The sequence below is a fragment of the Budorcas taxicolor genome, chromosome 3 (assembly GCF_023091745.1).
Source record: "Budorcas taxicolor isolate Tak-1 chromosome 3, Takin1.1, whole genome shotgun sequence".
NCBI classification, from domain to species: Eukaryota; Metazoa; Chordata; class Mammalia; order Artiodactyla; family Bovidae; genus Budorcas; species Budorcas taxicolor.
In genome coordinates this window covers 21023024-21039061 of record NC_068912.1, presented here as the reverse complement: position 1 = coordinate 21039061, position 16038 = coordinate 21023024, and the positions used below count along the sequence as shown (strand labels likewise).

At 41.0% G+C, this 16038-nt stretch overlaps 1 protein-coding gene across 1 annotated transcript in view; it reads right to left on the bottom strand.

Moving 5' to 3' along the window:
* The window catches only part of OTUD7B (OTU deubiquitinase 7B), a 58226-nt gene that overhangs the window by 7739 nt on the left and 34449 nt on the right, over positions 1 to 16038 (bottom strand). The window contains exons 3-9 of the mRNA XM_052636757.1: positions 13815 to 14003; positions 11713 to 11940; positions 10248 to 10349; positions 7908 to 8035; positions 2301 to 2413; positions 491 to 618; positions 78 to 227 (exon numbers count right to left, since the gene is read on the bottom strand). Of these exons, the coding sequence (XP_052492717.1) occupies positions 78 to 227; positions 491 to 618; positions 2301 to 2413; positions 7908 to 8035; positions 10248 to 10349; positions 11713 to 11940; positions 13815 to 14003 (1038 nt within the window). The remainder of the gene's footprint in view (positions 1 to 77; positions 228 to 490; positions 619 to 2300; positions 2414 to 7907; positions 8036 to 10247; positions 10350 to 11712; positions 11941 to 13814; positions 14004 to 16038) is intronic.

The following is a 16038-nucleotide window of genomic DNA, read 5'->3' as shown; positions in this document are numbered from 1 at the left end:
CTCTCTCATTTCAGTTCTTCTAAGTGAAAATAAAGCAGACCACAAGACACCAGAGACCCAGACACTGCATTCCGCACCCTGTTCCTTGGCATTCTCCTTCTGCTCCATGGACACAAGTGCAGAAAAGTGGGCCTGATCGTAGGCGAGCACCAGAGGGGAGCGGTGACACTGGCTGGCTGGAACCTCCAAGGGCAGATATATTCCCCCAAAGGGAATAGGGGCGAATGCTGCAGGAAATCACAAAGATTATTATTAAGGCTATATTCTTGCCTAGTGGGAAATCTCTCCACCCAACTATGTCGATTGAAGCCCCCTTTCAGTCCAACCTGTGTTTAATAATTCTTTCCTAAGAAGTTTCATCAATTAACCTCAACTGCTTTACTCTGAGAATTGTGCATTGTTCTAATTTACACCGTGTTTTTCCGCAAGGGTCATATATCCCCCTTGCAGACAGGGCTGCTCAGGGTAGAGTGAGGACTGCTTGACTCACCTTCCCCCCCAGAGTCCCTCAGCATGGTGTCTGCCACGACGACTATGGGCCTCCGAAGCACGTGGGCAAGGACGAAGACGTGGAATTCTTCTAGACTCTCATACACAGGCTCTTCTGAACTCTCCACCCTAAAGTTGTAGGAGGGGAGACAATGGAAGAGATGCAGTGGAAGGGAGAGGGAAGAAAACAAATCAAGAGACCTCAGAAGACCAGTTCTGCAAAAAGGAAAAAAAAATGTCCATTTCCTGTTTTCCATTCTGAAGGCTGCCATAGACACAGATGATTATTTTACGCTAGCGTGGCTATTTCTACCTCCATTTCACAGAGGGAGAAATTCAAGAAAAGAAATGTGAAGGTCTGAGGGTTAAAGTAGTGCTCAGAACTGGGAAGTAATCCCTCTTAATACCTATCTGGTTCAACAACCTTCCCCTACTCTCTTTGTCCAGCAGCTCAATATACAACTGTGTAGCCTCATTCTGCTTATTACTTTACCCACCACAACCACCCACACGTCACATTCATCATGTCCTATCAAAAAAGCAAAACAAAAAAGGAAAGAAAACAAAAATCCCTTCTTCATGTTCCCTTACTTGAAGAACAGCCTCACCCATCTATTGGCTAATACTTAGTAGCTTAATCAGAAATCTGTGAAATATTTACTGTTCTTTACATCGCATCTTCAATTAATCACCTGGCCCGACCAATTCCACCTTTTAAGTGCCTCCTCTGGCATATCTGCAGCCACCACTCTTGCTCATATCCGTGTCCCCCTCTTTCCTGGACTATTATTACTCCCTCCAGTTCATCATCAATTTGGCTGTCACTGTGCTCAAATACATCAATTTGTTCCTGTTACTCAAAATTGAGTGGCTTCCTGCCCCCTGCTTCTGCTGCTGCTGCTAAGTCACTTCAATTGTGTCCGACTCTGTGCGACCTCATAGACGGCAGCCCACCAGGCTCCCCCGTCCCTGGGATTCTCCAGGCAAGAACAGTGGAGTGGGTTGCCATTTCCTTCTCCAATCCTGCCCCCTAAAGCAATCTTATTCAACACTGGGTGCTTGCTACAAATGCAGATTTCTGGGCTACACAACTGTACTTCCTTAGGGTGGAGGTCCAAAACTGCATTTTAAATAGATAGCCCAAATTATTCTTATACACAATAAAGTTTGGATAGGTTATATTTTTTAACTTTTTACTTTAGAAAAATTTTTAAACATACTCAAATTAGAAGGAATAGTACACTAAACTCTCATATATCCATCATTCAACCTCAATAATCATAAATATATGGTCAATCTGTTACACCTAGACCTTGATATATTACCCTAGGGATCAGCCCCCACACCCACTCCACCCCACCAGATTATTTTGGAGCAAATCCTAGATATCATATAATTTCAACCATGAATATTTCAGCTTCAATCTCTAAAAAATAAAGACTATTTTTAAAGATGCCCACAATACCATCAATATCACAATTCTCTTTTCTTTGCCTTTATTTATTGAGGAACCAAATCACTTGTCCTGCAGTTTCCCAAAGTCTGGATAGAATACAGTTTCAATTCCTCAGTATAGCACACAAAAATCTGGACTGCCTAGCTCCATCTATCATTCAGCATCACCTATTCTGTATTCTGGCAATACTGAACCACCTGTGGCTCCCAGAACATCCCACGCTCTTACACTCTTCTGTGCCCTTGTCGTGGCTTCTCTCCTGTCCTTCTGTCCAACGCCCTCTTAGGACAGAACTCTTTGGACACTGGGGACTCAGCAAAGATTACTTTCTGCTCCTCCAGTTAGACACACTTACCCACCACAGCCGGCTCCATTGGTACCCAGATGCATGCGGGGTTCACTTGAGGCCAGCTTGATCAGTTCATTCCATTCCTTCTGCCACTCGTCCTCTGTGTATACCAGCCCCGACTGTGTGAAAGACAGGCAAGGTGTATTAAGCAGTTAGAGGCTAAGTTCAAAAGGAAATAGCCATTCCAACTCACTCATGTTATTCCACTCTATGCTCCTGTCTTATAATTTGTAAGCACTTGTCTTACAATTTGTACACAAAGTCCAGTCTCTTCTCCCTGTTATAGTCAAGATCCATGAAAGAATAATCTATGATCACCCTTACACTTCTTCCATTCTTTTCCAACCCACTGTAACCCAGCTTGTTTCTGCCCTCCAGCCTATGCCCCTTACCCCTACACACTACTTCCCCTAACTGACTGGCTAAAGACAGTGACCTTCTAATTGGCCAAATTCAGTGAACTCTTCAGTTCTCATCTTTCTCAGCATTCATGTGGCATTTGATCTCCCCCTTAAACTTTCTTTTCCTTCAGCTCACAAAACACTACTTTTTCCAACCTCTCTGAACTCTGTCTATCTTAAAAATATTGATGTTGTGTCAAATAATTTTAGCCTTGGTTCTATCCAGGTTATCTCTTCTACTATTATAATCTCATCTACTGCTATCTACATGCTCAGGACTCAGATATCCTCCTCTCCAGTCCAGACTTCCTCTTCATTTCTATGTTCACATCCAGCAGCCTACTGAAGGCTGTCACCTGCCCATGACTACCTTACACTCTGTTCTGTCAAAACGGAACTTCTGCCGCTTCTAAAACTTACTCCTCCTGTTTTCTAACCTTTGTAAGCAACACTAACTATCATTCAAACGCCCAATTAGAACTACCAGGGAGTTATTGATGACTCCTCTCCTTTCACCCATTCCACACCAGGATCCTTTTAGTCAATAACTATTAAGCATGAGCTACTGTAATAGATGCTGGTTTCACTACTTCTAGTCATACACTGTTATGATCCATTTCCTACAATGCTACCAGAAAGATTTTTCTAAAATTAAAATCTGTGGGGTGGGAGGTGGGAGAGGGATTCAGGATTGGGAGCTCGTATATACCCGTGGCAGATCCATGTCACCTATGGCAAAACCAATACAGTATTGTAAAGTAAAATAAAGTAAAAATAAAATTAAAAAGAAAAACAAAAAAGCTGATGATGTTTGCTTCCTGCTACAAATTCTTTTAAGAATTGTTATTATCTATTAGATAGTGGTGCACTCTTTAAGCACAGCATAAAGACTCCACTTCCTGGGCTCTGACCTACCCCTCTAATATCATTTAGTTAGTCATACTTCCTTGAATGCACCATGTCCTTTTATACTTCTGAGCTTTTGTCTAGGTTTTGCCTCAACAGCCTTCTGCCTGAGACAACCCACTCCATATCTACCGGTGAATAATCTCTCAACTGTCAGGAAAGAACTCAAGTATCATTCCTCTATGAAGCCTTTCCTAAATCTCCCTGGTGCATCAGCCACTCACCGCTTCCTTTGTGCCCTCCCTGCTGAACTGCTATACAGACTTCTATCACAGAAGTCATAACTGGTTACTTTGCTGTAATCATATACTCACATATCCATCTCCTACTACCACTCTTAAAAGGCAGGACCATGTTTTAAGCAATATGCTTAGTGCTTACCATGTGATCAGTAATCGAGAAATACATGCTCGGTAAAACTATAATTTTTATCAAAGCAGTGGAAGAAACCGTACAAATAGTCTTAAAATACTACATTGGCTTTAGGATGTATATGATGGTTTGGAAGAAAGTCTATCTTGTTAACTGTATTTGGCCTACATAAGTGTTTAGAAAAGTTTAAACTTTTTTTTTTGAGTATTTATTTATATTCGGCTACACGGGGTCTTAGCTGCAGCACTCAGGATCTTCGATCTTCTTTGCAGCATGCAGACTCTCAGTTGTAGCACATGGGATCTAGATCCCTGGCCTGGGATCAAACCTGGGGCCCCTGCATTGTGAGCTCGAAGTCTTAGCCACTGGACCACCAGGGAAGTCCCAAGTTTATACTTTAAACACACACTGACAGAGTAGAAAGAACCACACTAGAAACATGAGAAGTATCAGAACAAATGTAAAAGGAATTAAAGAGCTATTGTGAGCATATTTTACTTTAATAATAAAAACAACAACAAAAACACAACAAAGCTATTTTCAATTTGTATAATTCTATAACTTTTTCTTTCAACTCAAAGTAAGAAGAATGCACAATTTATATATGGGGCGCTCTGTTCACTCTGATAAATGGTCCCTGATACACATTCACGAGGCTCTGTCTCCCTCTTCCTCTCATCTAGTTTCGCTGCTGTTTCTATACACACAGCCACTAGGTGGTGTACCCTTCTAGGCTGAAAACGTTCTTACCGGGTTTTACCACCATTTTCAACAACAAAACAGGGAGGCCTGGGAAATCAAAATCAATTTAATTTGTTTGGTGTTTGGTACTGGCTAAAAGTAGCTCCCCAGTCCACCTCCCTTTCCCCACCCCCACTATAGTGCTATAAATCGTCTAAGCTAATAGAATTACCTCATTCCCATATGGAACTTTCAACGTGTTGAGCAAAATGAGTAAAAAGACTACTCCTTCAATATCTACTATTGAGAGGCATGTATTTCCATTTGGGGACTTTGAGAGGGAAAAGGTGGCTGACCAAGAACAGAATTTCAGAATTTCTGAGTCTCCTGGCTAACTACCATCATCATGTAACCCCCGTTTATTTTGTTGGCCCTACTGGGTCTTTGATGCTGCGTGGGCCTTCTCTAGTTGCAGCGAGGGGGGCTACTCTCCAGTTGTGGTGCACAGGTTTCTCACTGTGGTGGCTTCTCTTGTCGCACAGCACTGACTCAGGCACGTGGGCTTCAATAGTTGCTGCTCCTGGGCTCCAGAGCGCTGGCTCAGTAGTTGTGGCTCAGGAACTCAGTTGCTCTGAGGCATGTGGACTCTTCCCAAAGCAGGGATCGAACCTGTGTCTCCTGCATTGGCAGGCAGATTCTTTACCACTGAGCCACCAGGGAAGCTCCTAACCCCACCTTTAAAATAATAACTATAAAGAGCTTAATATAGCTGGAATTGGCATCTATCCTCTGACTGTGGCTGTCATGTCTGCTTAACTAATGGCATGATCTGGTTTGGCCTTTTCCTGTCTGAAGTGATCAAATCTAAGGTTCAGGTATCAGTGCAGTTCAGTCGCTCAGTCGTGTCTGACTCTTTGCGACCCCATGAACCGCAGCACGCCAGGCCTCTCTGTCCATCACCAACTCCCGGAGTCCACCCAAACCCATGTCCATTGTGTCAGTGATGCCATCAAACCATCTCATCCTCTGTCGTCCCCTTCTCCTCCTGCCCTCAGTCTTTCCCAGCATCAGGGTCTTTTCAAATGAGTCAGCTCTCCGCATCAGGTGGCCAAAGTATTGGAGTTTCAGCTTCAACATCAGTCCCTCCAATGAACACCCAAGACTGATCTCCTTTAGGATGGACTGGTTGGATCTCCTTGCAGTCCAAGGGACTTTCAAGAGCCTTCTTCAACACCACAGTTCAAAAGCATCAATTCTTATGCACTCAGCTTTCTTTACAGTCCAACTCTCACATCCATACATGACTACTGGAAAAACCATAGCCTTGACTAGATGGACCTTTGTTGGCAAAGTAATGTCTCTGCTTTTGAATATGCTGTTTAGGGTGGTCATAATTTTCCTTCCAAGGAGCAAGCATCTTTTAATTTCATGGCTGCAGTCACCATCTGCAGTAATTCTGGAGCCCCAAAAAATAAAGTCTGACACTGTTTCCACAGTTTCCCCATCTATTTGCCATGAAGTGATGGGACCAGATGCCATGATCTTCGTTTTCTGAATGTTGAGCTTTAAGCCAACTTTTTCACTCTCTTCTTTCACTTTTATCAAGAGGCTCTTTAGTTCTCCTTCATTCTGCCATAAGGGTGGTGTCATCTGCATATCTTAGGTTATTGATATTTCTCCCAGCAATCTTGCTTCCAGCTTGTGCTTCATCCAGCCCAGCGTTTCTCATGATGTACTCTGCTGCTGCTAAGTCACTTCAGTCGTGTCCAACTCTGTGCGACCCCATAGATGGCAGCCAGGCTCCCTCGTCCCTGGGATTCTCCAGGCAAGAACACTGGAGTGGGTTGCCATTTTCTTCTCCAATGCATGAAAGTGAAAAGTGAAGTCACTCAGTCGTGTCCGACTCTTAGCGACCTCATGGACTGCAGCCTACCAGGCTCCTCCATCCACGGGATTTTAAAGGCAAGAGTACTGCAGTGGGTTGCCATTGCCTTCTCCAATGATGTACTCTGCATATAAGTTAAATATGCAGGGTGACAATATACAGCCTTGACGGACTCCTTTTCCTATTTGGAACCACTCTGTCATTCCATGTCCAGTTCTAACTGTTGCTTCCTGACCTGCATTCAGGTTTCTCAAGAGGCAAGTCAGGTGATCTGGTATTCCCATCTCTTGAATTTTCCACAGTTTATTGTGATCCACAGAGTCAAAGGCTTCGGCATAGTCAATAAAGCAGAAGTAGATGTTTTTCTGGAACTCTCTTGCTTTTTTGATGGTCCAGCAGATGTTGGCAATTTGATCTCTGGTTCCTCTGCCTTTTCTAAAACCAGCTTGAACATCTGGAAGTTCACGGTTCACATATTGCTGAAGCCTGGCTTGGAGAACTTTGAGCATTACTTTACTAGCGTGTGAGATGAGTGCAATTGTGTGGTAGTTTGAGCATTCTTTGGCATTATGTTTCTTTAGGATTGGAGGTTCAGGTATAGTGTGAATTCAACAGCGAAGAAGACAAACTCTAGGCTGGCTTTAGCTCAGCCAAAAAAAAAAAAAAGAACTCCACAAAGTCCAGCTCAGCTCACCAGAAAGCCAGGGGGTCTGGTGTCAATAAAGAATGCTATTTACTTGGTCTTGCCCCTGTGCATTCATTTCCCTCAGGAATCTTCTGGGGCAGACTGGCTAATCAAAGACCAGATTCTGATCTTAATATCATCCTAATTTTAACAATTGAGCTCATTTTTGAGAAAGAAACATAAGCCATTCTATTTCCATGTTTTAAATCTTCAGAACATAAAATTCTAATAATAATAAAACATTCAAACTCATGCTTTTATAGTTTTTTAAGAAGTAAACTGAATTTATGAAAAACAAATGGTATATTCGGCCCCAATTTTTTTTACACATTTACATTAATAAAAGTTAAAAACATAAGTCCTTAAAAATTGGTCTAGGCTTATTATAAGTAAAAAACCGAAACAACAGAAAAATCCAACAAGCTTGTATTTCATTTTGCAAAAGACGGCCACTAAAGGCTTACTGAGTGCCTCATCAGGAAAAGCACAGCATTAGATACCTCCTCTACAGGTCCCACTTCCCCACACCAGTTCTCATAACTCTATCAGAAGGCATTCAATAGGATTGTTAAGAGTAACACTGGCCTAAGAGCACCTAAGTAGGAGACATCTCCTACAGGAGGCACTGAGCAGTCCCTTACGTAACTCTGGGAAACAAGGTGCTCCCACCCGGGCTTCCTCACCTCTTTATTCTGCTGAGTTTGCTGCCACCTCCAGCGCCGTTTTAATGCTTCCTTCTCGGCTCCCTTATCCATCAGTGCATACAAAGCTTTCCGCAACACCAAGTCTCGATCGTGGAAACCCCACATCCCTATGGCAAGAAAACAAAATGGTTAAGACACCTTTTGTATTGCTTCACTGGTGGCTCAGTTGGTAAAGAGTCTGCCTGCAACGTGGGAGACCTGGGTTCAATCCCTGAGTCAGGAAGATCCCCTGGAGAACGAAATGGCAACTCACTCCAGTATTCTTGCCTGGAGAATTCCATGCACAGAAGAGCCTGGTGGGCTACAGTCCATGTGGTCACAAAGAGTCAGACACGATTGAGAGACTAACACTTTCACTTTCAAGACACCTTACCTTGACTCAACTCCACTTAATTACGATACACAGATTCTGGCATGAAGGATATCAGGCCTGAAGCCCAGGTTCAAAGAAACTCCTGCTGTAACTCAGCAGAAAGGTAATCAGGAAAGAAAAGACGTTCCTACTGTAGAGGCTCAGAAACTTTTGACAGCCTAAAAGCAGAGGATAGACCATAGCCTACAAACTCCTGACAAGAAGACTTTTTAAAGTCTTTATTGAACTCGTTACAACATTGCTTCTGTTTTGTTTGGTTTTTTAGCCATGATGCATGTAGGATCTTAGCTCCCCAACCAGGGATCAAACCTGCACCCCCTGCATTGGGAGGGGAAGTCTTTAACCACTGGGCAAACAGGGAAGAACCAGAAAGCCTTTACTCTTGATACCAAGTCTAACAAATTAAAATACAGAGTAGGAATTCGCTGGCAGTCCAGTGGGTAAGACCTCCATATTTTCACTGCCCCACACTCTCACTGCTAAGAGCCTGGGTTCAATTCCTTGATGGGGAACTAAAATCCTATAAGCCACATGGCTCAGGCAATTTTTTTAAAAAGCTAAAAAATAAATAAAACACAGAGTAGCAGCAGACAAGATGGGTCTGACACATGGCAATCAGAATCGAAGCTTGAGGAATGGTTGGAAAATGGGGACATTTTTTAAAAAAACTAAGGAGAAAATGGCACCCCACTCCAGTACTCTTGGGGTCGCACAGAGTCGGACACGACTGAAGTGACTCAGCAGCAGCAAGGCAAATAATATACTGAATTTTAAATAGGCATATCAATTTAAAGTAAACAAGTCAATAATTACGTAATATCTTTGTATGGTGACAGATGGTAACTAGACTTAACACAGTGATTATTTTGAAATGTATAGAAATATTTGAATCACCACGCTGTGTGCCAGGATATAACAGCATTATAGGTCAATTACACTTCAAAACCAAACTCACAGAAAAAGACATCAGACTTGTGGTTACCAAGGGCAGGGGGTAGGAGCAGGGAGAACTGGATGAAGGTAGTTAAAAGGTACTACATTCCATATATACAAGACTAAGACTACTGAGCTCTTAGGATGTAATGTACAACATGATACATACAATTAACACTGCTGTACATTATACATGAAAGTTAAGACAGTAAATCCTAAAAGTTATCATCATGAGGAAAAAATAATTCTTTTTCTATTTCTTTAATTTTGTATGAGATGATGGATGTTCACTAAATTTACTGTAATCATCTCATAATGTATGCAGGTCAAACCACTATACTGTATATCTCAAAACTTACACAGTGCTGTATATCAATTATATCAATACAACTGGAAGTGAAAAAAAAAGAAATAAAAAGAAAACTACATTATTCCAGATTAGACATACACAATCTAGACGGCTGGGATGGGGTGGCAGGTGGGAGGGAGGTTCAAGAGGAAGGAGACATACATATATACCTTTGGCTGATTCATGTTGATGTATGGCAGAAACCAATACAATACTGTAAAGCAATTATCCTCTAAGTAAAAATGAAAACTAAAAGGTACATTAAATAAAGGTTCATTAAAAAATAATATTAAAATAAACAAGTCTCATATGGGTCTGATGAAAACATATCTTTTTTATATACCAAAAGAATGAATTTAAAGTAGAATTATATACATACACAAACAGTATACTACTTGCTTTCTGCTGTTTATCACTTTTAGGGGTCAATTCTCAGAGTGAGACTTGTGCTAAATCCCATGCTCTCCATACAATTTCTCAACAAGAGTGAACAACCAGGACAGGGCTCTCTTTTATCTTCTCCTGCACCAGCACACACACATACATACACCTTGCTCTGAGCCATCACTTCTAAGATCAAGGTTGGTTGGCTCAAGTCCTTCACATGCGATTTAACTATTGCTTCCTTTCTGTGAGGGAATGAAGGGCCATTCTCGTGACTCACCAAGAGAGGCTGCGTGCAAGAGGCAGTTTCCATCTCCAGTAGTTGCCAAAGGAAGGAGCCTTTGACAGCTGGGGTCCACACTCACCCACCAGTTCAAACGCCCTACAGAAACACGAGGAAAGGGAGATGAGCAGATTATCCATAAAGCTCTCTACTTTTTTACTTCTAATACAAGACTCCAAGCTTGCCTCTTCTAGAAAGCCTACCTAGAATCAAACCACCACTCTATTACTCTGTGTATCTTCTTCACTTACATCTGGTTCATTAAAATTTGGGGAGTATAATTGGTTAGATTAGAGGTTCTTAAGTGGGGCCAACTTTGTCCCCTGAGGGACATATGGTAACATCCTGAAATATGTTTGGTTGTCCCAAATGGTGAGGGGGATGTTACTGGCATCGAGTAAGTAGAGGCCAGGAAGGCTGCTAAACACAACACACAAGGCAGCTCATACAACAAAGGATAACCTGATCTTAGATGTCAACAGTGCTAAGACTGAACAACTCTGGGATGGATGATGAGGCCAAGGTCACAGACTGCAATAAAGATCGGCACAAATCGATCATCAGCAAAAAGAAAATCAACCCAACACATATATTCAAAGTGTCACACAAGTATCATCTGCATATATGACAGTAAGCATGTCAGCATGCATGTGGTACGATTTTAAAGACATGAGCATTAAAATAAAATACTGAAAACACCTAAGAAAATGAGTCTCAGTTCTGTAGTCATCCTACAGTTGCCAACCTGTTACTTGCATAAAGAAAATATTGTATGAATGATGCTTAACAATGTTCAATTACTGAAAAGTCTACTGAAAGAAAAACTGGCCTATAATCATACCAGACAAATGACTAACTACTTAAAAATTATAAATAGATGTGCATGATTAGTATGGAAGGGTACAAAATGAAAAATAGGAGTTTCCTTTCCATGCCCCCAACTCCCATCCCCCAGACCTTCCATGGGAGTTAATACCCGACTAGGTTTCCCAGAAATCCCAGCTGCCTCATCCATTATACCAACTAATTTTAACAATAATTTAAGACAAACATAATTGTAAAGGTAAATAAATCTTTGGGGAAAGGTTTATATAAATAAATGTGACTTAGTTAATCACCACTGTGTATCATCTACAACACTGGTTCTTTCTGTTCGCAAGGTGCTCCAGAGCCAATTATAATTCACTTGTATTTTTATGTATTGATTTTTAGGTATTGATTCCTAGGCCTTTCACATGTGTATCTGGTTTCCCTTCCATCAAACAGGAAATTTCCAGAGCCAAGTGTCCTGTTTGTGTCCTTTCTTTAACTTGAAGACACGCCTAGCTCAGTACACATCTCTGACTGACCACTGAGTTTGACTGCCATCAATCAGATCACAGGCTTAGACTGGAAGCTGCTGGTCAAGCCCAGCCCCTCAGCAGAGGGGTGGAGGAGCACCGGGAAGGAAGCGCTCACTGACCTGCCTGCTCCAAGGCAACCAGCATGGACTGCTCGATGAGGTCTCTCTCTATGAAGCTGCGAAAGTCTTCATTGTACACAGTGAGATCTGGAAGCTGGAAGGCACAGATGGGCATTTCCAGGGGGTGCTCACTGCTCCCCCCACCCCCACCATTGGAGGAGACATGGGACCGGGCCAGGGAAACAATGCTGGAGCTGGCGTGGGAGATGCCCCTAGACAGGCGTTTTTCTGCAATGAGAAATGGAGTCACCTTAGAACATACAAAACCCACTCAAGAACTTTCCACTCATGTGGTGATGGTTACCTCTTGACAAGGTTTCCACTCAGGGAAAAACTGTAAGTCTAACTGGCTACCAAATTTCACAACCCTCTTTCTCACGCCAAATATAATTGTGAAATATACAAAGTGGCATTTTCTCAGGCATTCACATTAGCACCAAATATACAGTCCTCTTTCTACCCTTTTTGGAATTTGCCTGAACTTCTTCTTCCCATGACACTGTCTTCTTCCACTTCCATTTCACAACCTAATAGGGACCTATTCATTTGGCAACTTGGTCATTGTTTGGTGAGAGGAAGAGGGAATAAGGGAAACAGAATTCCATTTGGCTACCAACAGACTGAGTCAAATAATCTTGCTGATAAATCTCGGAGAATGTAGAAAAAGGATTTCCATTATAGAAAATTAATGACATATGTATACTTATAGCTGATTCACATTGTACAGCAAAACCCAACACAACACTGTAAAGCAATTATCCTCCAACTAAAAATAAATGAAAAAAAATTTCAAATAAACAAATAAAATTTATTTTAAAAATTAAATAATTTTTTTTAAAAAGAAAATTAGAAAAATCTTACACATTCAGGAACTTTCTTATCTAACATCAATAACATTTATTTACACTATTTACTACAACTTTTCTTGATATATTCATCAGGAATTTATGGTATAGTCAATTCTTACTTAACAGAGGAAGGCAGTTATATAAACAGTGCCCCCCCAAATTATTTAACTTGTTTTGAATACATGGCACTTATAATTCTCCAGCAGATATTTCACTGTGATCGTAACTTGCTCAGAAGAGTATTACAATTCATTTGCATGGCCTAAGTTATATAAACACTATCAAAAGACCTAAAAATCATATTGAGCAGCAGATTCTAATCCAATATTTACCAGGGATGTTGCACAAAGTAAGTGAAGAGTCAGTCTAATGCTATTCTATAGTGATGTTGTTTTTTAAGCTCTTTTTTAAGGTGTTTTAAAAGTACCACATGCCCATGTAAAAAATAAAAAATATTACCAAAAGGTTTAAAGTGTTAAAAAGAAATCTCCCTGTCATTCAAACTTCCTGATCCCTTCCCTAAAGGGGACTTTCTGTATCCTTATACAATTTTTTTATGCACATAGAATTGCACATAGCTTTTATAATAATTTTTAAAACATAAACAGTTCTGCATCTTACCTTTCTCAATAGAGTAAAGAGATTTTTCTAAACAAGTTCCATCACGTTCTACTTAATTCTTTCTAATGGCTGCAAAGTATTCCACGATATGGATGATTACCATTTATTTAACCACTCCTTTACTAATGGGTATTAAAAGTTGTTTTCAAGCTTTAACTTTCAAGCTTTACACTACATGTCTTTGTGTCTACTTATTATGTATGCATTTATTTAAAAGGATACACACACATACACATGATAAAATCTTCCTAGAAACAAAATTGCTGAGACAGTATATATGCATTTTAAAAATTTGACAGATAGTAATAAATATTAACAAAATGCCCTCCCCAAAAGGGTAGGTGATAGTGATCCTTTGAATTCTTTCTGTGTATTTTATCTTGACAATGAGATTGTTACCCTTCTTCTCTCTCTCTCATAGTATCTCAAGAAGGCTTTTAATCTGGACAGTACTCCAGATACAAACAATGAGGGGTTCCAGCAGCTGGAGGACTGAGTTCACCTCTGATCATCTGACTGGGGAGGTGGGAGAAGAAAGGAATCATTTCCAAAGGATCACGAAATTCTCTGGTTAGCAGCTGTCTCCCTTCCTTTTTATTCCATATACAGAAACAGCCCTCAGTACCCCAATACCTTGAACGATGTCATCCTGCCGCTGTAGGATGGGCCGGGGAGGACGAGTAGACTCTCGATCAGAAAACCCTTTCTCGGGGGTCCTGGAGCCACCACTCCCTTCACTAAAGGGTGGGGGCAGGTTCCCAGCATGGACCTGACGTAGCTGCTCGAAATCACTGAGGGCGGCACTCACATCCCAATTCTTTCCTGTCAGGATACAAAACAAAAAGTGAATTGGGTGCTGAGAGTACAGGAAAATTGAGGAAAGACACAGAACCATCATTCTAAGCATCTTACCAAAACTAGCAAGTATATATTCATGTACACTCCGGTCCTCCTTTTCCTTCCCCTACTCTAATTTCCTTCAACACACTTCAGTCTGGAATACCACAACTTCTTTATGTCATTTTACAGAAAAGGAAGTCTTAAGAAGTAGAGTTATTTGCCCAAAGTCACAGCTAGTTTGCACCAGGGCCTCAGCAGGACACAAGCCCAAGTCTCCTAGTTCTGCGATCCAGAGAGTTCTGAGTCTAGATGTGCTCTGGGGTGTCCTAAGTCACCTGAAGTTGTACACAAAGCTATAGGTATGTGCATTTTTCTAAAGAAAGAGCTGATAGCTGCCATCAGGCTATCCAAGGGAATTGTTAATTCCCCTCAAACTTAAGAATCATTACTCTTTTTCCATTGAAAGTTAACTCTGGTTGTAAAGAACAAATTATAGAGGGGAGGGACTGTCAGTAGACTAAAATGATAGGTCTGTTACCACAGACTTTTTAAACTGCTTTCTCCAGTTAAACTAGCCAATAAACAACATGTTGCATAACTGTTCACACTTCTTTCTGCTCTATTTCATTCGTCACCACCTTAATTCAATTCCTGTATCACCTAGTGCCCACCTCCAATCTATTCTGAAGGATCCCATGAGATTAATCTTTCTATAGAACAATTCTGATCGTTTTAGTTCCATAATCGAATTTTTTTTAGTGGCATACACCACTGCCTATGGAATAAAGCTTAGGCTCTTTTGTTTGACATTCAAGGCTTTCTATGACCTGGCCTACTTCTCTAATCTTTCCTCTGTGCTTCAAGTTCCCTGGCTATGAAAGTGGAGATGATTCCACATAGAGCTGTTATGAAGATTAAATTAATTGAAAGCACTTAAAACAATGCTTGGCACACAGAAAGCATTATACTGGTATTTACTGCCATTGCTATTACGCTTCTTGTTGTAATCATAATTCTCCAGTTAAGCCATATTAATCACCCATGCTGGATGAATTTACTTCTGAACCATCAGATTCACCATTTGCTCCAACTCCTTTCACTCACTCTGCATAAGTCATACTGGCCTCTTTCCTGGTCCCAGAAACTTGCTAAGACTGCTCCCACTTACAGCCTTTCACCAACTATTCCCACTGTCTAGAAGGCTCTATCTCCATTATATCTACACAGTCAATTCCTTCAGGTATTTGCTCAAATGTCACACTCTTAATAAATTAATAAGGCCTACCCTGACTACCCAATTAAAAATCACAACCTGCCTCACCATTCCCAACCATTTTTCATAGCACCTAACACTTTATAATATAGTACTTTACAATTTACTTGGTTATCATGTTTACTGACTCTTATTCTAGAATGTAAAGGCAGAGATTTTTGTTTGTTTTGTTTAAGCATCTAGAACTTGGCACATAATAGGTACTCAATAAATATCTGTTGAAGAATGGAGGACTTTTGTCCTGCACCAATGAATGAATAAATGATCTGTCTTGAGCACCGGATCATTATTTCCAACTGCCTGCTAAACTGCTTAAAATCAAGTCCTCCCAACAGTCAATATGACTGAAACTGAATGTCCATCATCTTCCCTCCTAAAGCTTACTTCTTCTCCTTCTTCTATATCCTCTGAATCAGGAATGGCATCTCAAACCCTCCACCATTCCTCAGACCCTACTTTTCCTCTTCCCTCACTATTCAATTCTCAGGGTTGTTTGTACCCCTAAAATCTCTCTCAAATCTTTTCTTTCTTGTCCATTTTTATCATCTCTGCCCCAATTCAAGTCCTCATATTGCCACCCAGTCTTTGGTCTCCTGGGAGGTGGCTCTCTGGTCTCTTTACTGCTAGTCCCTACCCCCTATAAACTGTTCTTTACGCTATAACCAGAGTTAACTTTCAAAGGAAAACGTGAGAGACAAGAAGAGACAGAAAATGAGGATCAGGTCCTTTGGTTCCCTTTCTAAA